This window comes from Gracilinanus agilis, chromosome 1, assembly GCF_016433145.1.
Source record: "Gracilinanus agilis isolate LMUSP501 chromosome 1, AgileGrace, whole genome shotgun sequence".
NCBI classification, from domain to species: Eukaryota; Metazoa; Chordata; class Mammalia; order Didelphimorphia; family Didelphidae; genus Gracilinanus; species Gracilinanus agilis.
This window is the reverse complement of record NC_058130.1, coordinates 161,835,805-161,855,284: the sequence shown is the minus strand read 5'-3', so window position 1 is coordinate 161,855,284 and position 19,480 is coordinate 161,835,805. Positions and strand designations below refer to the sequence as shown.

The 19,480-nt window shown below is 34.6% G+C and overlaps 1 protein-coding gene across 1 annotated transcript in view; it reads left to right on the top strand.

The window, feature by feature from the left end:
- The window catches only part of UBQLN1 (ubiquilin 1), a 63,368-nt gene that overhangs the window by 26,845 nt on the left and 17,043 nt on the right, over nt 1-19,480 (top strand). The window contains exons 2-8 of the mRNA XM_044678048.1: nt 2,635-2,786; nt 8,971-9,086; nt 10,585-10,847; nt 11,509-11,667; nt 11,838-12,084; nt 14,527-14,669; nt 18,161-18,248. Coding sequence (XP_044533983.1) covers nt 2,635-2,786; nt 8,971-9,086; nt 10,585-10,847; nt 11,509-11,667; nt 11,838-12,084; nt 14,527-14,669; nt 18,161-18,248 — 1,168 coding nt within the window. The remainder of the gene's footprint in view (nt 1-2,634; nt 2,787-8,970; nt 9,087-10,584; nt 10,848-11,508; nt 11,668-11,837; nt 12,085-14,526; nt 14,670-18,160; nt 18,249-19,480) is intronic.

The following is a 19,480-nucleotide window of genomic DNA, read 5'->3' as shown; positions in this document are numbered from 1 at the left end:
GATGTCCATCAATTGGAGAATGACAGAACCAGTGGTATATGGTTGTAATAGAATACTATTGTGCCATAAGAAATTAAGAATGGGATGGATTCAGAAGGATTTGTATTTACTGATGCAAAGTGCTGTGAAGAACTAAACTGTTATCAGCAGTGCAAGGATCTAAGATAACCCCAAGGAACTCATGAGGAAAAAAAAGTACTATTTACAGCCATAGAAATCAGAGTTTGAATGCAAACCAATATCATTTTTCTTGCCTTCATGTGTTTTTTTTAACATGTGTGATATACTCTTCTTTCCCAACATGAGGAATAAAGAAATTTGTATTGCTTGACAACACTGGAATAATGTACATCAGATTGTTTGCTTCCTGGGGATTGGGGAGGAGAAAGAAAGGAAATTTGGATTGCAAAAGGTCAGAAAGTAAATGTTAAGTTGTAATTGAAAAAAATGAAATAAATGAGTTGTTATAAAAAGAGAGAAGAGGATGTTAGAACTGAGTGGACAGCTATTTTAGGACCACAAGGGTAGAGATGGCTTAGTGAGCTTAAATCTTCGGAGGTGGTGATTTTGGGTAGCCAGTTAGAGGCACAAAGTACTGTGGATAGGAAATGGAGAAAAGAGTCTGAAGCGACAGTAGTATTGACATGAGAGAATCCTGGACTGCAATTATGGTGATTAGAATTGAAATTAGCAAAGTTATTTTAATTAAAGAAGTGATGGAGTCATGTAATTTCAGAATTGAGATTTCAGTTGCTGTCTAGTCTAATTATACCTGAAAATATTTGCGTTAGGGTGATTGCTTAGAGTCTACATCTCCAATCACATCCCCATCGTCCCCTGTGATCAAGCAGTTGTTTTTCTTCCGTTTCTCCTCCCATAGTTCTTTGGATGTGCATAGCATTCTTTCTCGTAAATTCCTCAGAATTGCCCTGGATCATTGCATTGCTGCTAGTACAGAAGTCCATTACATTTGATTGTGCCTGGTTCTGCTGCTTTCACTCTGTCTCAATTTCTGGAGGTCATTCCAGTTCACATGGAATTCCTCCAGTTCATTATTCCTTTGAACACAATAGTATTCCATCACCAACAGATACCACAATTTGTTCAGCTATTCCCCAATCGAAGGGCATTTTTCAATTTTTTGCCACCACAAAGAGCATGGCTATAAATAATTTTTTTACAAGTCTTTTCCATATCTTTTTGGGGTATAAACCCAGTAGTGGTATGGCTAGATCAAAAGGCAGTCTTTTAAAGCCCTTTGAGCATAATTCCAAATTGCCATCCAGAATGATCCGATCAATTCACAACTCCACCAGCAATGCATTAATGTCCCAATTTTGCCACATCCCCTCCAACATTCATTACTCTCCCATCCTGTCATTTTAGCCAATCTGCTAGGTGTGAGGTGGTACCTCTGAGTTGTTTTGATTTGCATTTCTCTAATAAGAGATTTAGAACACTATGGGTAGTTTTGATTTCTTTATCTGAAAACTGCCTATTCATGTCACATGCCCATTTATCAATTGGGGAATGGCTTGATTTTTTTTAATATGATTTAGCTCCTTATAAATCTGAGTAATTAGACCTTTGCCAGAGGTTTTTATTATAAAGATTTATTTCCTAATTCGTTACTTCCCTTCTAATTTTGATTGTATTGGTTTTGTTTGTATAAAACCTTTTTTATTTAATGTAATCAAAATTATTTATTTTACATTTTGTAATATTTTCTAACTGTTGCTTGATCTTAAAATCTTTACTTTCCCATAGATCTGAGAGGTAAACTATTCTATGTTCACCTAATTTGCTTATAGTTTCCTTCTTTATATTCAAGTCATTTGCCCATTCTGAATTTGTCTTGGTGTGTAGGGTGTGAGATGTTGATCTAAACCTAATCTCTCCCATACTGTTTTCCAGTTTTCCCAGCAGTTTTTGTCAAATAGTGGATTTTTGTCCCCAAAGCTGGGGTCTTTGGGTGTATCATAGACTGTCTTGCTGAGATTATGTACCCCAAGTCTATTCCACTGATAGTGATAGCTTTAAAAATTTTAAATTATTTCCAATTGAACAAATAACAAGTATTTATAGAAAAAGAATTTAATGTCACCAGAAATCATATGTACAGCTAGGAAATATTGGAGGTCAGAGCTAAAGCCAGGGCCTCCCATCTCTAGGCCTGCCCTTTCAATCCAATGAGCCATTTAGGTGCCCCCTAAGTAGCTTGTTTTAAAGTATATATTAATTTAATATGGTTGTTCCAACAACCTTATCTATGGTCTCTTTTGCTTTCTCTTATGTAAATGTTTTCTTGATTCTGTTCTTTTTTGTTTCTTCATTCTTCCCTTATTCCTATCCTCCCTCCAAAAAGAGAGAAGACAACCCTTCCCTTATAATGATAAGTCCAGTCAAGCAAAATGCATCCATTCATTGACCATGTCTGAAAATGCACATCTTACTCTACATCTCTACTTTATAGCTCTGCCATTAAGTGGGTGAAGCATAATATGTCATCAGTCTTCTGGAGTAATAATTGATCATTACATTGATCCTAAGCTCTTAAGTTGTATAGGGATATCTTATAGTTTTTGTATTGCCTTGTTTAAAATCACATATTAATTTCAACCTTATTTTATTTAGTTTAAGGAAAAAATCTCCAAACGATTCAAGTCCCATCCTGATCAACTTGTGTTAATATTTGCTGGAAAAATTTTAAAAGATCAAGATACTTTGACCCAGCATGGAATACATGATGGACTTACTGTTCACCTTGTCATAAAAACACAAAACAGGTAAGCTTTGAATAAGCCTTGTTGGAAAATCTAATATTTTTCTTTAAGAATCTTATGTATTCCTGATGATATAGCATTTCCCTGAAATAAGGGGCTATTTAAAAACTGAGAAATTCAGTGCCTCTTGTCACTGTTTTCTGTAATTAAAATGTTAATAAGACTAAAGTTATTGGATAAGATTATAATGTTAACCAATGACTGGTGATCAAAGAGTTAATAAATAAGTAATTAAAAAAAATTTCTGGTGCTTCATCACTGATTTTTAATGTGGCAATATTGAACTCTTGTATGTCTGAACTGTCAACTGACAAACTAATGCTCTTTAAAACAGACTTGAAGTCATTAAATTGAGACTGGAATCCTGTCATTTGAAATCAGTGGAAAAAATAGAGTTGGAACCAACCATTCTTCTTAAAGGTTGTGACAGTATAAAACATGTCAATTTCTGACGTATTTAGAAAATAGCTGAATTTCAGTGTCACTATATCAACTAAAGTGCTACTCTTAAGAGAATTTTGCTTAATTCTTTTGAATTTCAGCAACCAGGAAAAAATGTGCGTATTTGAGACAAAATCTTACTTATTGGGGTAGAGTATAGCCTTGATTTATTTCTAATTCTTTCAAGAGAAAGCTACTGTTGTTTGGAACCGTGAAATTATATTAACTTTAATTCTGAAAAGTATACATAACATAAACTTTAACATCAAATAGACTTATTTACTACACTGAATTATTACTTTACACCAGAAGCAAAAGAAATTTCTACTGGCTAGGGTAAGTTTTTGCACCTAAATTGATAACTGATTTATCATAATACTATCTCTATTCTCCTTTACTAGTATTCTTGCTCCCTTGTGTTTTACTATTCACTCCTTTGTGTGCCTCAGCCTAGATTATTTTTGTCATCCGCCTCCTTTGTTCTTCCTCATATATTGCTGAATAGAGCTGGAGGAAAACTTAACCAATTTTTAGTCCACTATAAATTTATGTTTTCTAATCTTGTAGCAAGACAGTCCTAACTGATTCATAATATCAAAAGAGAGAATAGTTGTAAGGTGTTTTCTACAGTGACTGGCACATATTAGACATTTAATAAATGTGTCTACTTTTCTTTACTCAACTTTCCCTCTCCAGAGTGGCTGTTCCCATTTTCCTACTGTTTCCTACATTAGCATACCCTTCCCTCCAAGATAGAAACTCACATCCCAGGCTTCCCCCCCCCCCCCCAAAAAAAAACCCAACCAAACAAACAAACAAACAAAAAAAACCCAAGTCCATTCACTATGAGATCTCGCTTCTCCTTTTTTTCATCATTTTACAACTCCAAACTTCATTCCCCACTATCTCCTAATTCTCTCTGATGAAGAACTGAGACTTCTTGACAAGGCCAACCTCTGCATGTATCCTTGATCTCATCCTCTTCTACCTTCTCCAGTAGATTGGCTCAGTTTTATCCTGTTATCACTCTCTAATCTTCTTAACTATTGTTTCTTTTTCCTACTGATACAAACATATTTTAATCTCATCTTTTTTAAAACAATTTTTATAAAACCTCACTAGAACTTATTATTTCCATAGTTTACTATATTTTTCCTCCCTGTTTTAGCTAACCTCTTTGGAAAATGCCATTATGCAATTCAGTGCTTCTACTTTCCCCTCTCATTCTCCTCAAATCCTCTGCATTCTGACTTCTAACTTCTCATAATTCAAGTGATAGTGCTTTTTCAAAAGTTGCCAGTGATCCCTTAACTGCCCATTCTAATTTTTCTCAGTTCTTATTCTTGAACTCTGTAGTATTTGACACTGTTGACCACCTTTTATTCTAGGATATATATCCTCTCTGGGTTTTCATGTCACTATTAATTTCTTGGTTCTACTCTACCTTTCTGACAGTTTTCTTTGCTGGATCTTGAGCTATGTCATACCTACTTGCCGAGTGTCCCTGACGTGTCTTTCCTGAGTCTACTCCTTACTCTCTCATTTGGTGATTTTTATCACCTCCTAATATTTCAGTTATCTTTATGAGGATTTTCTGGATTTAGTTTCTCTTCTGAGTTCTAGCCCTATGTCACTGGCTATTAAATATTTTGAACAGATTTGTTTAGTAGGTAACTCAAACCTAACCATCCCCAAACATTCTTCCCTACCAGATCTACCTCTCTTTAAAATTTCCTTATTACTTTTTTGAGTTCACACCATCAGTCATCTAAGTTTGTAACTTTAGTATTCTAATCCTTCAACTCCTTAGTGTTACCTCACATGTCTAATCAGTGTCTGGATCTTTTTCTTTTCCCACATCATCTTTTAAATAAAATGATCCCTTCACATAATACAAATTCTCATCTTCTCTTGCCTACGTATTTCAGTAGTCTCTGAATTGGGTCTTCCCCTCCTTAAGACTTCCCCCTCTCTTCTTTACTTGGCTAGCCATCCTCCAGCTGCTGCCAAAGTGGTTTTTTTAAAAGCATAGATTTGATTATGCAGCCCATCCTAGGAAACTCTAGTGAGTTCCCTATTGCCTATAGGATAAAAATATGGATTCTTTTTAAAAAATTTTTTTATTTAAAATTCTTCATGACTTGGCCTCTTCCTATCTTTCCAATTTTCTTATACTTTATTCTTCTCCATGTACTCTACAGGATAGACATAGTGGGCTTGCTTGCTGTTACTCACACATGATGTCCAACCTCTTGTTCTTTTGCTTTTCTACCAACTTTCTTCAAGATAGAGATAATTCTCCACCTTTTGGATTCCTTTCTTGGTCCACCTGAGTATTAGTTCCTTTTTCTCCAAAATTTCTCAATCTACTTTGTATGTACTATGTTTAAATACCTATATAGTTACCTATATTTTTCTTGGGTCATTGATTTAGAATTACTGTAGAAGAGGGATAAATATGAATAGAAAAATAAATTCTCAATGTATAGTCAGTACCTTGTGATCCATATTAATGAGTATCCATGTTTTTGTAAATGTGACTTTGTCTTAGTAAAACATGTGTTCTCTCTTGTCCATCCTGCTGTTCTGCCCTATCCATTAGAGAAAAGAAAAAAAGCTATATGATAAATCAGTTCCTATTGAGGTGGCAAACACCTTTAAATAGGGGCTGTGTGGATAGAATTGGCCTCAGAAGTAGGGAGACCTGTCTCTGACAAGTGGCTAGAGAGTTTGCCTCAGTGATAGGAAGGCCTGCCTCTGACAGTCTCCAGAGCCAGTCACTTAACTTTCAAGTGTCTCAATTTTTTAGGGCCATAACTCATAAAACAGGTCACATCCTATGTTGGTAGAGGATGTGCTCTATAACCATTGGAACTGGTGTGCTGGTAAATGTTTAACAAGTAGTTCTTGCTCAAGTCTTGATTTGTAGCATTTGCTGATTTCTGAGATGTAAATGCTCACACTGAAAATTTAACAGTTGGCTTTTGTGAGCTAGTAGAAGCTGGCTCCAGCATATCACTGCCAGGGTAGAACTAGATATGATCCAAAAAAGATACCAGAAGAGTTGATACCTTAACCAGGAATGTTTTAAGGGGAACCATGATATCATTCTCATCTCAATTCAAAGGAATCAATCTAATGGTGGGGTACGTAGGATTTGACCTTTCTTGTTATTTCTTCAGAACTACTATGTGTGGCTCCCTTCCCCCTTTACATATATAATACTTAAATGAACTGATTTGTAGCAAAGGGCGAATTTGTAGAGAAGGCATGGAATCTACTAATCCTATGTAGGATGACCTATTTGTTGATGATAAGGCATTGACTAAACTTAGTGGTTTCTCAAAAATTTGGGGACAATAGAATCAGTGATCACAAAATACAGTGTTGACTTTTCTCTAGAATCGTGAAAAATATGAATGTTGATTCATTAAAGACTGAACAGACCACCCTAACTTCTAATTCCTAGTTAATGCCAGAGTGATCTAAACTTATTTGGAGAGGACTTCATTAAAATCTAAAAGCCAACATTTTAACATACCTACATCTACTTGAAGTGGGGGATTGTCATGATGTCGGTAGTAAGCAATAGTAGGTTAACAAAATTCCAGGAAGAAAATTCCTTTTTTCATTCCCATGATAGGTATTTATAAGTGATGAATTTTGGTTTTATAAGTGGTGGTCGGGGGCAGTGAGATAGATAAGTGGATTGAGAGCATCAAGGCCTAAAAATGGAAGTTCCTGGATTCAAATGTAACCTCAGACACACTTTCTAGCTGTGTGACCCTGGGCATGTCACTTAACCCCCATTACCTAGCCCTTACTACTTTAAGAGTTTAAAAAAAAAAATAAGAGGTCAGAGAACAAAATCAAGGTGGTAAAATAAATGAGCTCTTCCAATTTCTCCTTCAAACAACTTTAAAATAATACTTTAAATTGAATTCTAGATTGGCAGAACCAACAAAATGTTGGTACAAAACAATTTTTAAGCCCAAGACAGTTTAGGAGGTCAGGAAAAAAGATCTGCCTCACTGGGGTGGTAATGTTCTGGAGCAATTCAGGTTACCTTAGTGGGCCTTGGGGATAGCTGCATTGGTGGCAGCTGCTTTGGGAGCTCTTAGCGCAGAAGACTTCAGAATGGTTATCAGTTACATTTATTTCTGATATATCCATTGTTATTATGATACTGCTGGCAGTGGGTTCAAAACTGTTGCATTGCCCATACATAGTTTTAGGTCACATCTCAGGGCAAAGAAGAGCATTATCCCATTACAGCTCTTGTGGCCATAGTAGATCAGAGTCTGGTCCAGGGCAGAAAAGAGTGCTTGTGGTAGCTCACATCCCAGAAAAACACTGACTACTCTTCTCATTAGGTCATACCATATCATCTTGTAAGAGTGGAAAACTATATACCTCTATAAAACTAGCTTTGAAAAGAGCAGCAAGATACACATCCACCCTGGGAATAGAGCCCAATTTTAACACAAAGTGAAAGATCAAGAAACAAACTGGAAAAAAATGAACAAACAACAACAAAATAATCTGCCTAGAAAAAGTTACTAATGATAAGGAAGATCAAAGCACAAATTCAGAAGAAGATAAGGAAGTCAAAACAACCACATGCAAAGGTTTAAAGAAATATGTACGTTTATGTAAATTTATCACAGTCTCAAAAAGAACTCCTGGAAGAGCTTAATTTTTTTGAAAAATTGAGAGACTGAGGAAAAATTGGGAAAAGAAATGAGAATGACTCAAGAAAAATTATGAGTCCATTGGTTGTTTGTTGTCCTTAGTACTCAAAGAGGACCGAAATGACATCACTGGTTTCCTTTATGGCATAAATTGGATTTAAATGAGGCAGAGTTGCACAGAGACTATAGCTTTGTTCTTTTTTCCAGTCATCAAAGACCAGTGGCAAGACAAAAGTCAAGATGACTGATGATGGGCTCAGAATGTAGTAGATGACCCTGGCTTCCTCAATGTCTAGCCACGCTCTAAATATTGCACAGCACCTGCTTCTGCTGCCTTTATGACCATTGAACAAATTGTTCTTATCTGGGAAATCCTCACATATCTGGGGTAGATTCCCCTTTCCCTCCCCAATATATACAAGCTCATATATATACATACACACACATATATATATATATATACACACACACACACACTATGAAATTTGCACCTATATGTTATAGGTTTGTGCTTGTATGCTGTAAGTTTACACCTATACACACTGCAAGTCTGTGCCCTTATGCTGCTTAGTTCATATTTGTACACAAGTTCATGCATTTGTATGCTGCATATACCTATATGCTACAAATTTATGCCTATACTTTCAAGTTCACACCTATTATAATTATTGCTGAAAATTCATGTCTATCCTCTAGTTTTGTACTGTGCTTGTTGCAAATTTATCCATATGTTGTAAGTTCTCACCTTTATTGATTAACTCAGAGTGTAGATTGGAGGGTATTTTTCCTGCCTTTTTTTAAACATGGCTAATATGGAAATCATTTTGCACGATTTCATGTCTAATGAGCACCATGTTATTTGCTGCCTTAATGAGTTTGGGAGGAGCTGAAGGGAGAGAATTTGAATTCAAAATGAAAAGGAATTTTAAAAAATTGAGAAATGTTTAATAAATAAATAAAAGCTAATATAAATTGACCGTTTGGTACTTGGATGTATGGTTTTCATCAACTTTAAAAAACAATGGTTAATTTGTTTAATTTTTTTCCTCCCCTAGACCTCAGGATCATCCAGTTCAGCAAACAAACACCACTGGAAGTAATTCTACCACATCAGCATCTCCCAATAGTAACTCCACACCAGTTTCTACAAATAGTAACCCTTTTGGTTTAGGTAAGATTTAAAAAAATGTGTATATATAGTAGGGGAAAGGCAGAAAAAGTTATTGGCGAATTTTTAGGCATTTTGCTATTAAAATGGAAGCCAGAAATTAGCAGGAATACAGATGAATTAGTGATTGACATCTTTAATTAAATTTTATGAAAAAAATGAAGTCATTAAAATGTTGAAGACCTCTGAAGAAGATCCTTATTGTAATATTAGTCTTTAAAGGGATTAAGACAAATATATACCTTCCGAATAGACTTTTCTTTATTGAAATGAGAGAATTAAGAGATAAGAGAACACTTTCTTGACCTATTACGCAATTTTCCATGGAAGTTTAATTTTAAATAAGATAAGAAGGTTGAGCAAATGGTCTCTAAGACCTTTTTCAGAACCAAAAAGAGTATTGGAAAACTGTTTATCAGGTTTTCTTTGGGGTCATTGACAGAATTACAGTAAAAAGGATTGAACTTGGTATACAATTGATATTTGATTTATATACTCTAACAGGGGTACTTCTTGGTATTTGTATCTTTATATAGTATTTGGCAGAATACTAGAAGGTAATTAATAAATGTTCAGTAGATTGATTAAATTTACTTAATCAGGATCATGAATCACCTGTGGTTTATTTCTTTGCCAAGACAAGATTCAGTACAGTATTGCCCTGTATCATAAACTTCTCACATTAATCTTGGCAGAGTTTGTCAAACCTTAGTTTCACATTGAAAAGTTTATCTACTTTATTTAGTTTGGACTATTTGGGAATTTTTGGATATGAAAAAGACTTTTTGTGGATGACACTATTCTACTCACTCTTGGAAACTTAATGGATTCCATGTGTCCTGGTAACTGTAGAAAATTGATGAGCCTATCATAATTCTTTCTTCTTGATGAGTTTCATTTTGTGTGGGGACAAAGTTTATGAGCTTATTTATTTTGAATCAGCATCAAACTCCTATTGTAAAGTAGCTGTTATGGTGGTATTCATATTTTTTATGTTTCTACCTCCTTTCTAGTTTGGAGTAGGCTTTGAGAAAACCATTCTTCAATTTCTGGCTGCCTCATTTTAAGGAATTAATCATTTGATATAAATCACACAAATTTAAAAAGGATCTCCCCCCCCCCCCCAATTTTGTTTAATAAAAGGAATTTGTTTTGATTATAGAGTACAGAATTATAGCATAGATTTAAATTACTGTCTGGTAACAGGTATGAAACTACCTTTGCAAGAATTTAGTATTTGTGAGGATGGCTATGTCACACATTTCATATTTTGGACTAAATACAGAAAATAATTTAATGTTTCTTTTAAAGCAGTTTTGGCGAAGCCAAGTGCCCTATAACAAACTGATAATGATGTTAATGTATTCCCTTTACAGAGTTTATAAAATGTCAGTACTCAGTATTTAAAGACCAGAAGAAAAACCTAAACATGAAAATGAAATAGCTTTAAAAAATCAACACTAGTTACTGATTATTTATGCTTTCCTCCCTTTGCTCTTAGGTGGCCTTGGAGGTCTTGCAGGTCTGAGTAGCTTGGGCTTGAATACATCCAACTTTTCTGAACTACAAAGTCAAATGCAGCGGCAGCTCATGTCTAATCCGGAAATGATGGTCCAGATTATGGAAAATCCCTTTGTTCAGAGCATGCTTTCAAATCCTGACTTGATGAGACAATTAATTATGGCCAATCCTCAAATGCAACAGTTAATACAACGAAATCCAGAGATTAGTCACATGATTAATAATCCAGATATAATGAGACAAGTATGTTGAAAATTCTTTTGGTATAGTTAATGCCACACAAAATTATATTTACATATACATATCAATATTTGTATATAAGCATGTGAAGGATACATGTATATGTTTGTAGATCTAGAGATTTCTTGTAGACAGATAGATGGATAGATAGTATTGTCAGTTAAATTTTAGTCCTTATCTGTAATTTCATCGAGATGGCTCACTCCCCTTTCTGGAAACTACCAATGTAGACTTGCAACTTGTCTGTAACTTAGTATCAGTTCTTATGGGACACTAAAAGGTTAAGTGATTTAGGTTGTGATTATACAGCATTTAACCATTATGGCATCTAAGTATCATTTGTATGTGAATTGTCTTGTGTATCTAACAGTAAAGGCAAAGCCTGAATGACCATCCTAATTTGATCTATGCAAGATTTAGATATATGTTGTTCATTTGTTTCCTTAAATTATTATCAATTAATATAATAGCACTGTAAAGAATTTGTCTTGCTATAAGATAATTTACATTTTAAAGCATAGACAGTATGAATTCTTTGTAGTAAGATACCAATGCACTATAATAGAGTGAAAAACCTCTTAAATTACTTTTGAAAAATGAAAGAAATAACTTATGTGTACATCAGTGGATTTTTTAGTAACTTGAAATGGTCTTTTTCTTGAAGACACTAGAACTTGCAAGAAATCCAGCAATGATGCAGGAAATGATGAGAAATCAAGACAGAGCCTTGAGTAATCTTGAAAGTATACCAGGCGGATACAATGCTTTGAGGCGTATGTACACTGATATTCAGGAACCAATGTTGAATGCAGCACAAGAACAGGTGAGAAACAGATTCTAAAATTTCATAAACTTCTTATTTTCATATATTGTGTGATTGAAGTATATTTCATAACAATATTTTTCATAGGATCTAGAAATAACACTGAAAGTAAAAGTTTTAGCAGTTGACTTAAGCTTGATAAATTTGTCTTTTTTCCCATTCTGATACAGTTTGGTGGTAATCCTTTTGCTTCATTGGTGAGCAATTCACCCTCTGCTGAAGGCAGCCAGCCTTCTCGTACAGAAAATAGAGATCCTTTACCTAACCCATGGGCTCCACAGTCTGGTACTCAGAGTTCAACAACCAGCAGTAACACCACTAGCAGTGTTGGTGGCACTGGGAGCAATGTTAGCAATAGCACTACCAACTCTACTGGACAAAGTAACACTCTGCCAAATTTGGGACCTGGAGTGGGAGGTGAGTAGAGCGCATAAGCTCATATTTTTAACCTTTGAATTTTAATTATCCAAATGTTGTAAAGGTTTTTGTATTTTTTCTTTATACCATCTTCCTTTTAATTAGTGTCATTTTAAGTTTCTTCATTTTGAAAAGTATAAGTTGTGGAATAAAATAATAATTACCTAAATACACATTTTACTTTCATTGTCACAGTAGTGTAATCCAATAGACACTGAAATTTTGTATTGCATTTTCACATTATCCCATCCTCCTATCATTATTTTGATGTTAGAGGAAATATGCTGTATTCAGTTCTATGTGGACAGCCTGAAGATGAAAGAAGTGATAAAATTTATGATGGAGTTGTTAGGAGGATCCTCAACTACCAGTCTTGTCAGTATAATCTGTCGTTTAGACTGTTCTGCTTCTTGTAGAAAAGGATATTTTTTTTTTATTTTGCATTTTACCAGAAATATTTAAATGCCACTCACATAAATAGGAAGATGTATTAGTTTTGTTCAGTGCTTTTTTTTTTAAACCCTTAACTTCTGTGTATTGGCTCCTAGGTGGAAGAGTGGTAAGGGTGGGCAATGGGGGTCAAGTGACTTGCCCAGGGTCACACAGCTGGAAAGTGTCTGAGCCTGGATTTGAACCTAGGATCTCCCACCTTTAGGCCTGACTCTCAATCCACTGAGCTACCCAGCTGCCCCCTTATTCAGTGTTTTATAATACTCAAGGACGAAGTTTTGGGTTAGGGTCTAGAATTTAATTTAGAGGTGAGCAGAAGGGATGCCTCTTTGTAAATTCAATTTGAAGTGAATAGAAGTTTTAAATTATATAGGAGAGCATGCCCTAAAACATTTATATGACATGTTTCTCTTCAAGGAAAGAAAAGGAGAAGGTATAAGAAAGGTAGGCCTAAAAATTTCATGTGTTAAGGAGGGGCTGACTGTTTTGCTTCAGATTATGGAGTAGTCAATATGCATTTATAGGAATCTTTTTTAGAGAGAGAATATAGTGCATTAATTGTATAGAGATTTGGTCTTGTAGGGAGGAAGATCAGATTTCAAGTCCTACTACTGACATGTAAGGTCAGAGATCTTTGGCTAGTCAGAGACCTTTGAATCTATATAGTTTGATCTTCTCATTTGACAGATGAAGAAACTGAATCCCAGGAAAGTTAGATAAATTTTCTCCAAGGATACGATAAGAATAAGAGATCAGTTTTGAACCCAGGTCCCCAGGGCTAATGCTCCTTTCTTTACCATGTTCCCTCCTTAAACAGCCAGTCGCTCCTTAAAGTGACTGTGGGGAAGTCATTTAATTTCTCCAGTATCCCAGGTACTTCCCTAACACTTCAAGTTGTATAACAAATAATGGCATTCTGAGTAGTTTCTTCATTGGGTATTCCTTATACCAGGGAAATCACAGGACCAAACTAAAAACAAACAAAAATACTCTTATGTGTTAAAGCATTGTTTTAGGAACTGATGTGTATTTGATATTTAAGATACAAAGATAAATAAGATTTGTGGTCCATGCTCTAAGGGAATTTAAGGGAAATAAGACATACACATACATAATTTCAATATGAAATATAAGTACTTTTCAAAGTTCACTGTCTTCGTTTTGTAATATGAATGAATGAATGAATGAATGAATGAATGAATGAATGAAGAAAGCATGGATGAAGCACTGTGCTAAGCAGAGTGATACCAATAGAAAAATAAGACAATTCTTGCTCTCAGAGTGCACTTTCTAATGGGGTAAGCAATGCAGTGGTTTTAGCTCCCCAGGTCAAGTGGGAAGGTACTGTGGTCCTTTGTAGTGACAAAGCAGATGTTTACCCTTTAATGTTTTTTCCTCTGAAAAGTATTAAACCATTTGACAGTGCCATGTATTTTAAAACACTTAACTATTTTTGACATGCTGCCTCATATACCACACCTTTCTTATGGAGGAATTATTACTTTGCCATTTTCAGCTTTTAAATGATATTATAGTGCCCCTGAATTTTATAATGTGAGGTTATTGCTATTTAAAGGAGTAGTCATAGGGTCATGTATTTAAAGCTGGTTTTAGGAACTTCTGAGGCTACTTAATCTGACCTAATTTCACAAATGAGGAAACTGAGGCCCAGAGTGATTAAGTGACTTGATGAAAATCAAACAGGTATAGGCAAGATTTTAATCCAACTCCTCTGACTCTGTAAAGTTTTTGTAGTTGTTTCCCCCCACTTTATAACCCATTGTGATTTTTCATTTTTCATGGTAGATGGTTGCTTTATACTTTTTTGGTATTTACATTATATATTTAAATACTTTAAATACAGAAAATATTTTATAGTTCAATAGAGAGATGAATTTCAAACATCTATATTTGAACAATTCTAATTGTATTAGGATTTGGTATATTTTCCTTAGGAAAACACCCTATGTGATTTATTTATTTTACTTTAAGCTGGTATGTTCAACACACCAGGAATGCAGAGCTTATTGCAGCAGATAACTGAAAATCCACAGCTTATGCAGAACATGCTATCTGCACCCTACATGAGGAGTATGATGCAGTCACTAAGCCAAAATCCTGATCTTGCTGCACAGGTATGTTCTAGAAGTACCATATTGTATGAATTGATTATGTCTTAAGTTATTTTTATTATAGGTATGTATCTGTTGTGGGCATATATTTAAATGTATCTTCACTTCTTTCAGCAAGTAATTTATATATGATTAAAACAGTAGTAAAATCCTACCTGAAATGAGAACATTTGGGTTCTGTTAAGTTTTGAATTAGCAATATGCTGGGTTTGGAGGAATACCTATCAAATGGTTGAGAATGGAAATTTTCTTTTTAATGATATATTATGTTATATCACGATATATCTAAATTTATTAAATCAAGATTATTGAATTTGAGAGTCTTTTAAGTCGTTGATTTAGAGGAAGATGTCCTCTTAAAAGGCAATTAAGAGCAATAGAAAGGTAGCTTACATTTATCTTTCTTAGACTGGCAAAGAATAAAGTTATGAGGAATCTTTTCATTTAGTTATTACTCTTCACAAATTATGATTTCAATGCTTTTCCCCGAAGATTTTTAAAAAAATAACCCTTACCTTCCATCTTAGAATCAATACTGTGTATTGGTTCTAAGGCAGCAGAGTGCTAAGGGCTAGCAATAGAGGTTAAGTGATTTGCCCAGGGTTACCCAGCTACGAAGTATCTGAGTCCAGATTTCAACCCAAGACCTCCTGTCTCCAGGCCTGGTCTCTATACTTTGAGCCACCTAGTTGTCCCCCACTGAAGATTATTATCTGGACCTGATTGTCCAACTTCAATGACTAATTTAGATTTCTAAAGAGGCAAATAGCTGAGTAAATTTGAACAGGAACATTTGAACAATTCTTAAAACTCTAACAGGGAAAGATTAGAGACAAAGAGAGTCTGTGGTTTACACATACACCCATTTTTGGAATGTAGTCTTAAGTTTGTGAGAGAACTAACTCTTTATATAGACTTTGAGTCTTGATCTATTTTTTTTAACTCCTATACCTAAAAATACCCTTTTTTTCTTAACCAAAGATTTGGTGTGTTTTTAAAACCTGTAGTGGGCCAACAATATTATCAAACATTAATTAAAAAAAACCCTTTACCTTTTTATCTTAGAATTAATATAAATATCCAGTTCCAAGGCCGAAGAATAGTAAGGCCTAGACAGTTGGGGTTAAGTGACTTACCCAGCCAGGGTCACACAGCTAGGAAGTGACAGGTCAGATTTAACCCAGCTCTTACTGACTCTAGGCCTCGTAGTCTATTAGCCACCTAGCTGCCCCAAGCAGATATGTTTTATCTGAGAGACATTACTATTTATTTAACTTTTGTTTTATCCAGATTTTTCTGTGTTCAGTTACAATTGATCAAAAGGATACCTTTTAAAAGAATTCTTAATAGAGATTTGTCTGTATAGTCTTTTTCATCTTTGCATACCATGCATTTCATTATTTAAAAAATTTATCATTTTCATTGAGGGGAAAGTTACCAAATATGAAAGAATTATGCCCATAATTGATTGTAATTAGTAATTTTGGGCAGTGAATTAAACTAGAATGTTGTGGCTTTAGAAAGGTGTTGAAATTTTATGTGTGTATTGTGCAGAGTATTTGTCTTTGTGCTTTTAAAACTTGTGCAAGCAAAAGTGTTAGAAACACAGTGTGACATTTTTACATGGGCTTTAGAATACATAAAACCTAACATTTGATACATGGCCCATGTAGTGATAAGGAAAATAATATAAAGTAAGCCATTAAGTTATTTAGCAGCTTTTTAGTCTCTAGTGATGGACAGTATTCTTACTTTGTGTACTGTACTTAAATAAGAGATTTTTTTTTTGTCCATTAAATTGTTTTGATGGCATTTGCTTTATTTTTATAAGAAAATCAGGTGTACTTTATCTAAATAAACTTATAAAATAGATTTAGCTTGGATGCAATTTAAATGGTGTATATCCTGAAATGGGGATAAAATTGAATAGTAAGTTGATAGATTACAATATCAAGAAAGGAGAATTGTAGCCATAAGTGAAACAGTTCTGATGATTAGTGAATACATGTCATGATGAATGGGTATAGTTCTCAATGATTTATTTTAGTTTCATTTCTGATTAGGGGAAGTGGTGGGAAAATATTGATATGATTTTGTTTACTTTGATTCTAAACATTTGTAGTCTGATTCTTTATCACAGATGTATAAAACATATCCACTGAGGATACAAAAAATAGCCCGTCCTCATTCTTTTAATTTTGTGGTAGTGAAGATGAGATAGTTCTTCTCCCTTAAGGTCTTCAACTAAAAGAGGCCAAGTGAATTAGTCCTTCTTTGGGCATTATTTTAAGCACTTTTACAGGGATGGTAAACTGGAAAGAGCCCTAAACTTGGGGGGCACACAGCATTAGAATTCAAAACCGCCCTTTATAAATTGTTATCAAGTGACCTTTGGCAAGTTTTCTGTCTTAATTTCTTTATCTGTAAAACAAAGAGGTTGGACTAAATGATCTTTAATGTCCTTTTTAAGCCTTAAATCTATACTTTTACTTCTGTGACAAGATGATGTTTTGTTTTTCCTAAGGGGGTACACATAGGCTAAAACCTCAATAAGTACTTATTGATGGGTTTTAAAGTTAGCCATGAAACTTTAGCACTAGAAAAGTAATATAAGCCTATGACTTTGCTCAAATTTTTACATGTCTACTAGTTCTGAGTTGCACATTCATGTATGTTGGTTGCATTAAAATTATAGCAAAGCTGTATTTCTTACCTCTGATACTAAGACCTCTTCCAAGTAAAAAGTAAAGAAGTTTGAGCCTTTTCATGGATACCTGTTGCTAGCAGTGGCTGATTCGCTGATTCAACTTAGGAGCTAGATTTCCTTTTGGCATTTATTAGGGTCATCTAGATTTAATTGCAGCCTTTTAAAAATAACTCAGTATAAATAGTGGTCTCAAAGAAAGTTCTAAGAAATTACCTGAAGACATGGCATGCCGTTGCTATGGTCATACAAAATACTAGTCTGATTTAAAAAAACAATACACACACAATTGAGGGAAAGCATACCAAGAGACTGAATTTGTAGAAGGCCATCATCTTCTACAAATTCAGCCTTCTAAATCCCAGTACAGACTTTAGGGGAAATGAGTTATATTAGATAAGGTGCAACACATCTCTGCTTTAAAATATTAATGGTTAAAATTGTTTGCACACTTGCTTGATAGATGATGTTATTAAATGGGTTTGCTAGGTGGTGCTGTGGATAAAGGGCCTGGCCTGGAGTCAGGAAGACTCATCTTCCTGAGTTCAAATCTAAACTCAGATACTTAACTAGTTGTGTGATCTTGGGCAAGTCATTTAACACTTTTGGCCTCATTTTCCTAGTCTGTGAAATGAGTTGAAGAAGGAAATGGCAAACCTCTCCAGTATCTTTGCCAGAAAACCCCAAATAGGATATGAAAAGTCAGACACAACAGAAAAGATTAAACAAAACAAAACATTACTGCTTTTAAATATTTCTAGTTAAAATTGTTTGCACACTTACCCCATAGATGATGCTGAATAATCCCCTATTTGCTGGAAATCCTCAGCTTCAAGAACAAATGAGACAACAACTCCCAACTTTCCTCCAACAAGTGAGTAAGCTAGCTATCTGCAGTAACTATCTCTCAAAAATGATATTCTAGAAAAGATTCATTGCAACTATGGTCATTGTTCTTGTCTGGCAAATAGCAAAATATTTACAATGGGATTTGATCATTGCTGTCAGTCCACAGGTGATTTAGCTTAATGTAAAATATAGACCAGATCTCGTTGCTGCAAACAAGTCCTAAGTTCTGAAGAGATGGGGGCAGTTTGTTTTTGAGTACCTTATATACTGGAGGCTTCTCTAATATAAAACCTTTTTATTGCTTTCCTACCTGTCCACAAACTTTAAAGTTTAATAATAATCGGGTGTAATAGAATAGAGCTATTCCTTCAGTGGTTTGTCATTTTATCTAACATGTCATGCCCAGGTGCCAGAGGAGTATATTTCCATATAAACTTGAAAAAGATGAAAGGTATCTGTGCGTTCATATCTCCTCACCAGAAGGTTGGCCCCCAAGTGGATGAATTCCTTTGTGGGGATAACTTGTCTAGAGTGCTAGCTACCACAGAAAGAGGCATTGCAGTTTATTGTTGGAGGGACTGTTATCACACTGACATGTCCTTGGATTTCATAGAGTTGGATCAGTGTTTTAAAGTACTGTATTAGTCTGGATTAGTTTGCTACATAGAACTATAATGTAGCCTATAATTTTTCCCCCTGGTGTTTATATGCTCTTTTTCCTTTTGCAAAGAGGAAATGCAGTCTGTTTTAAGAGACAAATTATATTTGGACCAGTCTAGCAAATTTTTTCAATGGTTGTCATAATTTTACTTAACCTCCTACCTTCTGTCTTAGTATCAATTCTAAGACAGAATAGCTAGACAATTGGGATTAAGTGACTTGCCCAAGGTCATGCAACTAGGAAATATGAAGCCAAATTTGAACCCAGGTCCTCCTGACTCCAAGCCTGGCTCAATCCATTATGCTACCTAGCCTCCCCATCATAATCACTTTTTTAAATGACAGGTAGGACAATCACCAGCACATTGGCTAGTGTGTTTCATTTACATGGAAAAGAAGTCAATTTTGAGGGCATTTTTTATTTTTATTTAATATTTCTATTTATTTAATATTTAATAAAATATTAATTTTTATTATTTCCATAGGATGTAGATGGTATGAAATGATACATTTTGGAGAGGGGGCTAGGAATAGGGTTAGGGCTAGAAATGCTATGAAAACATTCACAACTATGAAAACATTATCTGGGATAGTAATCTAG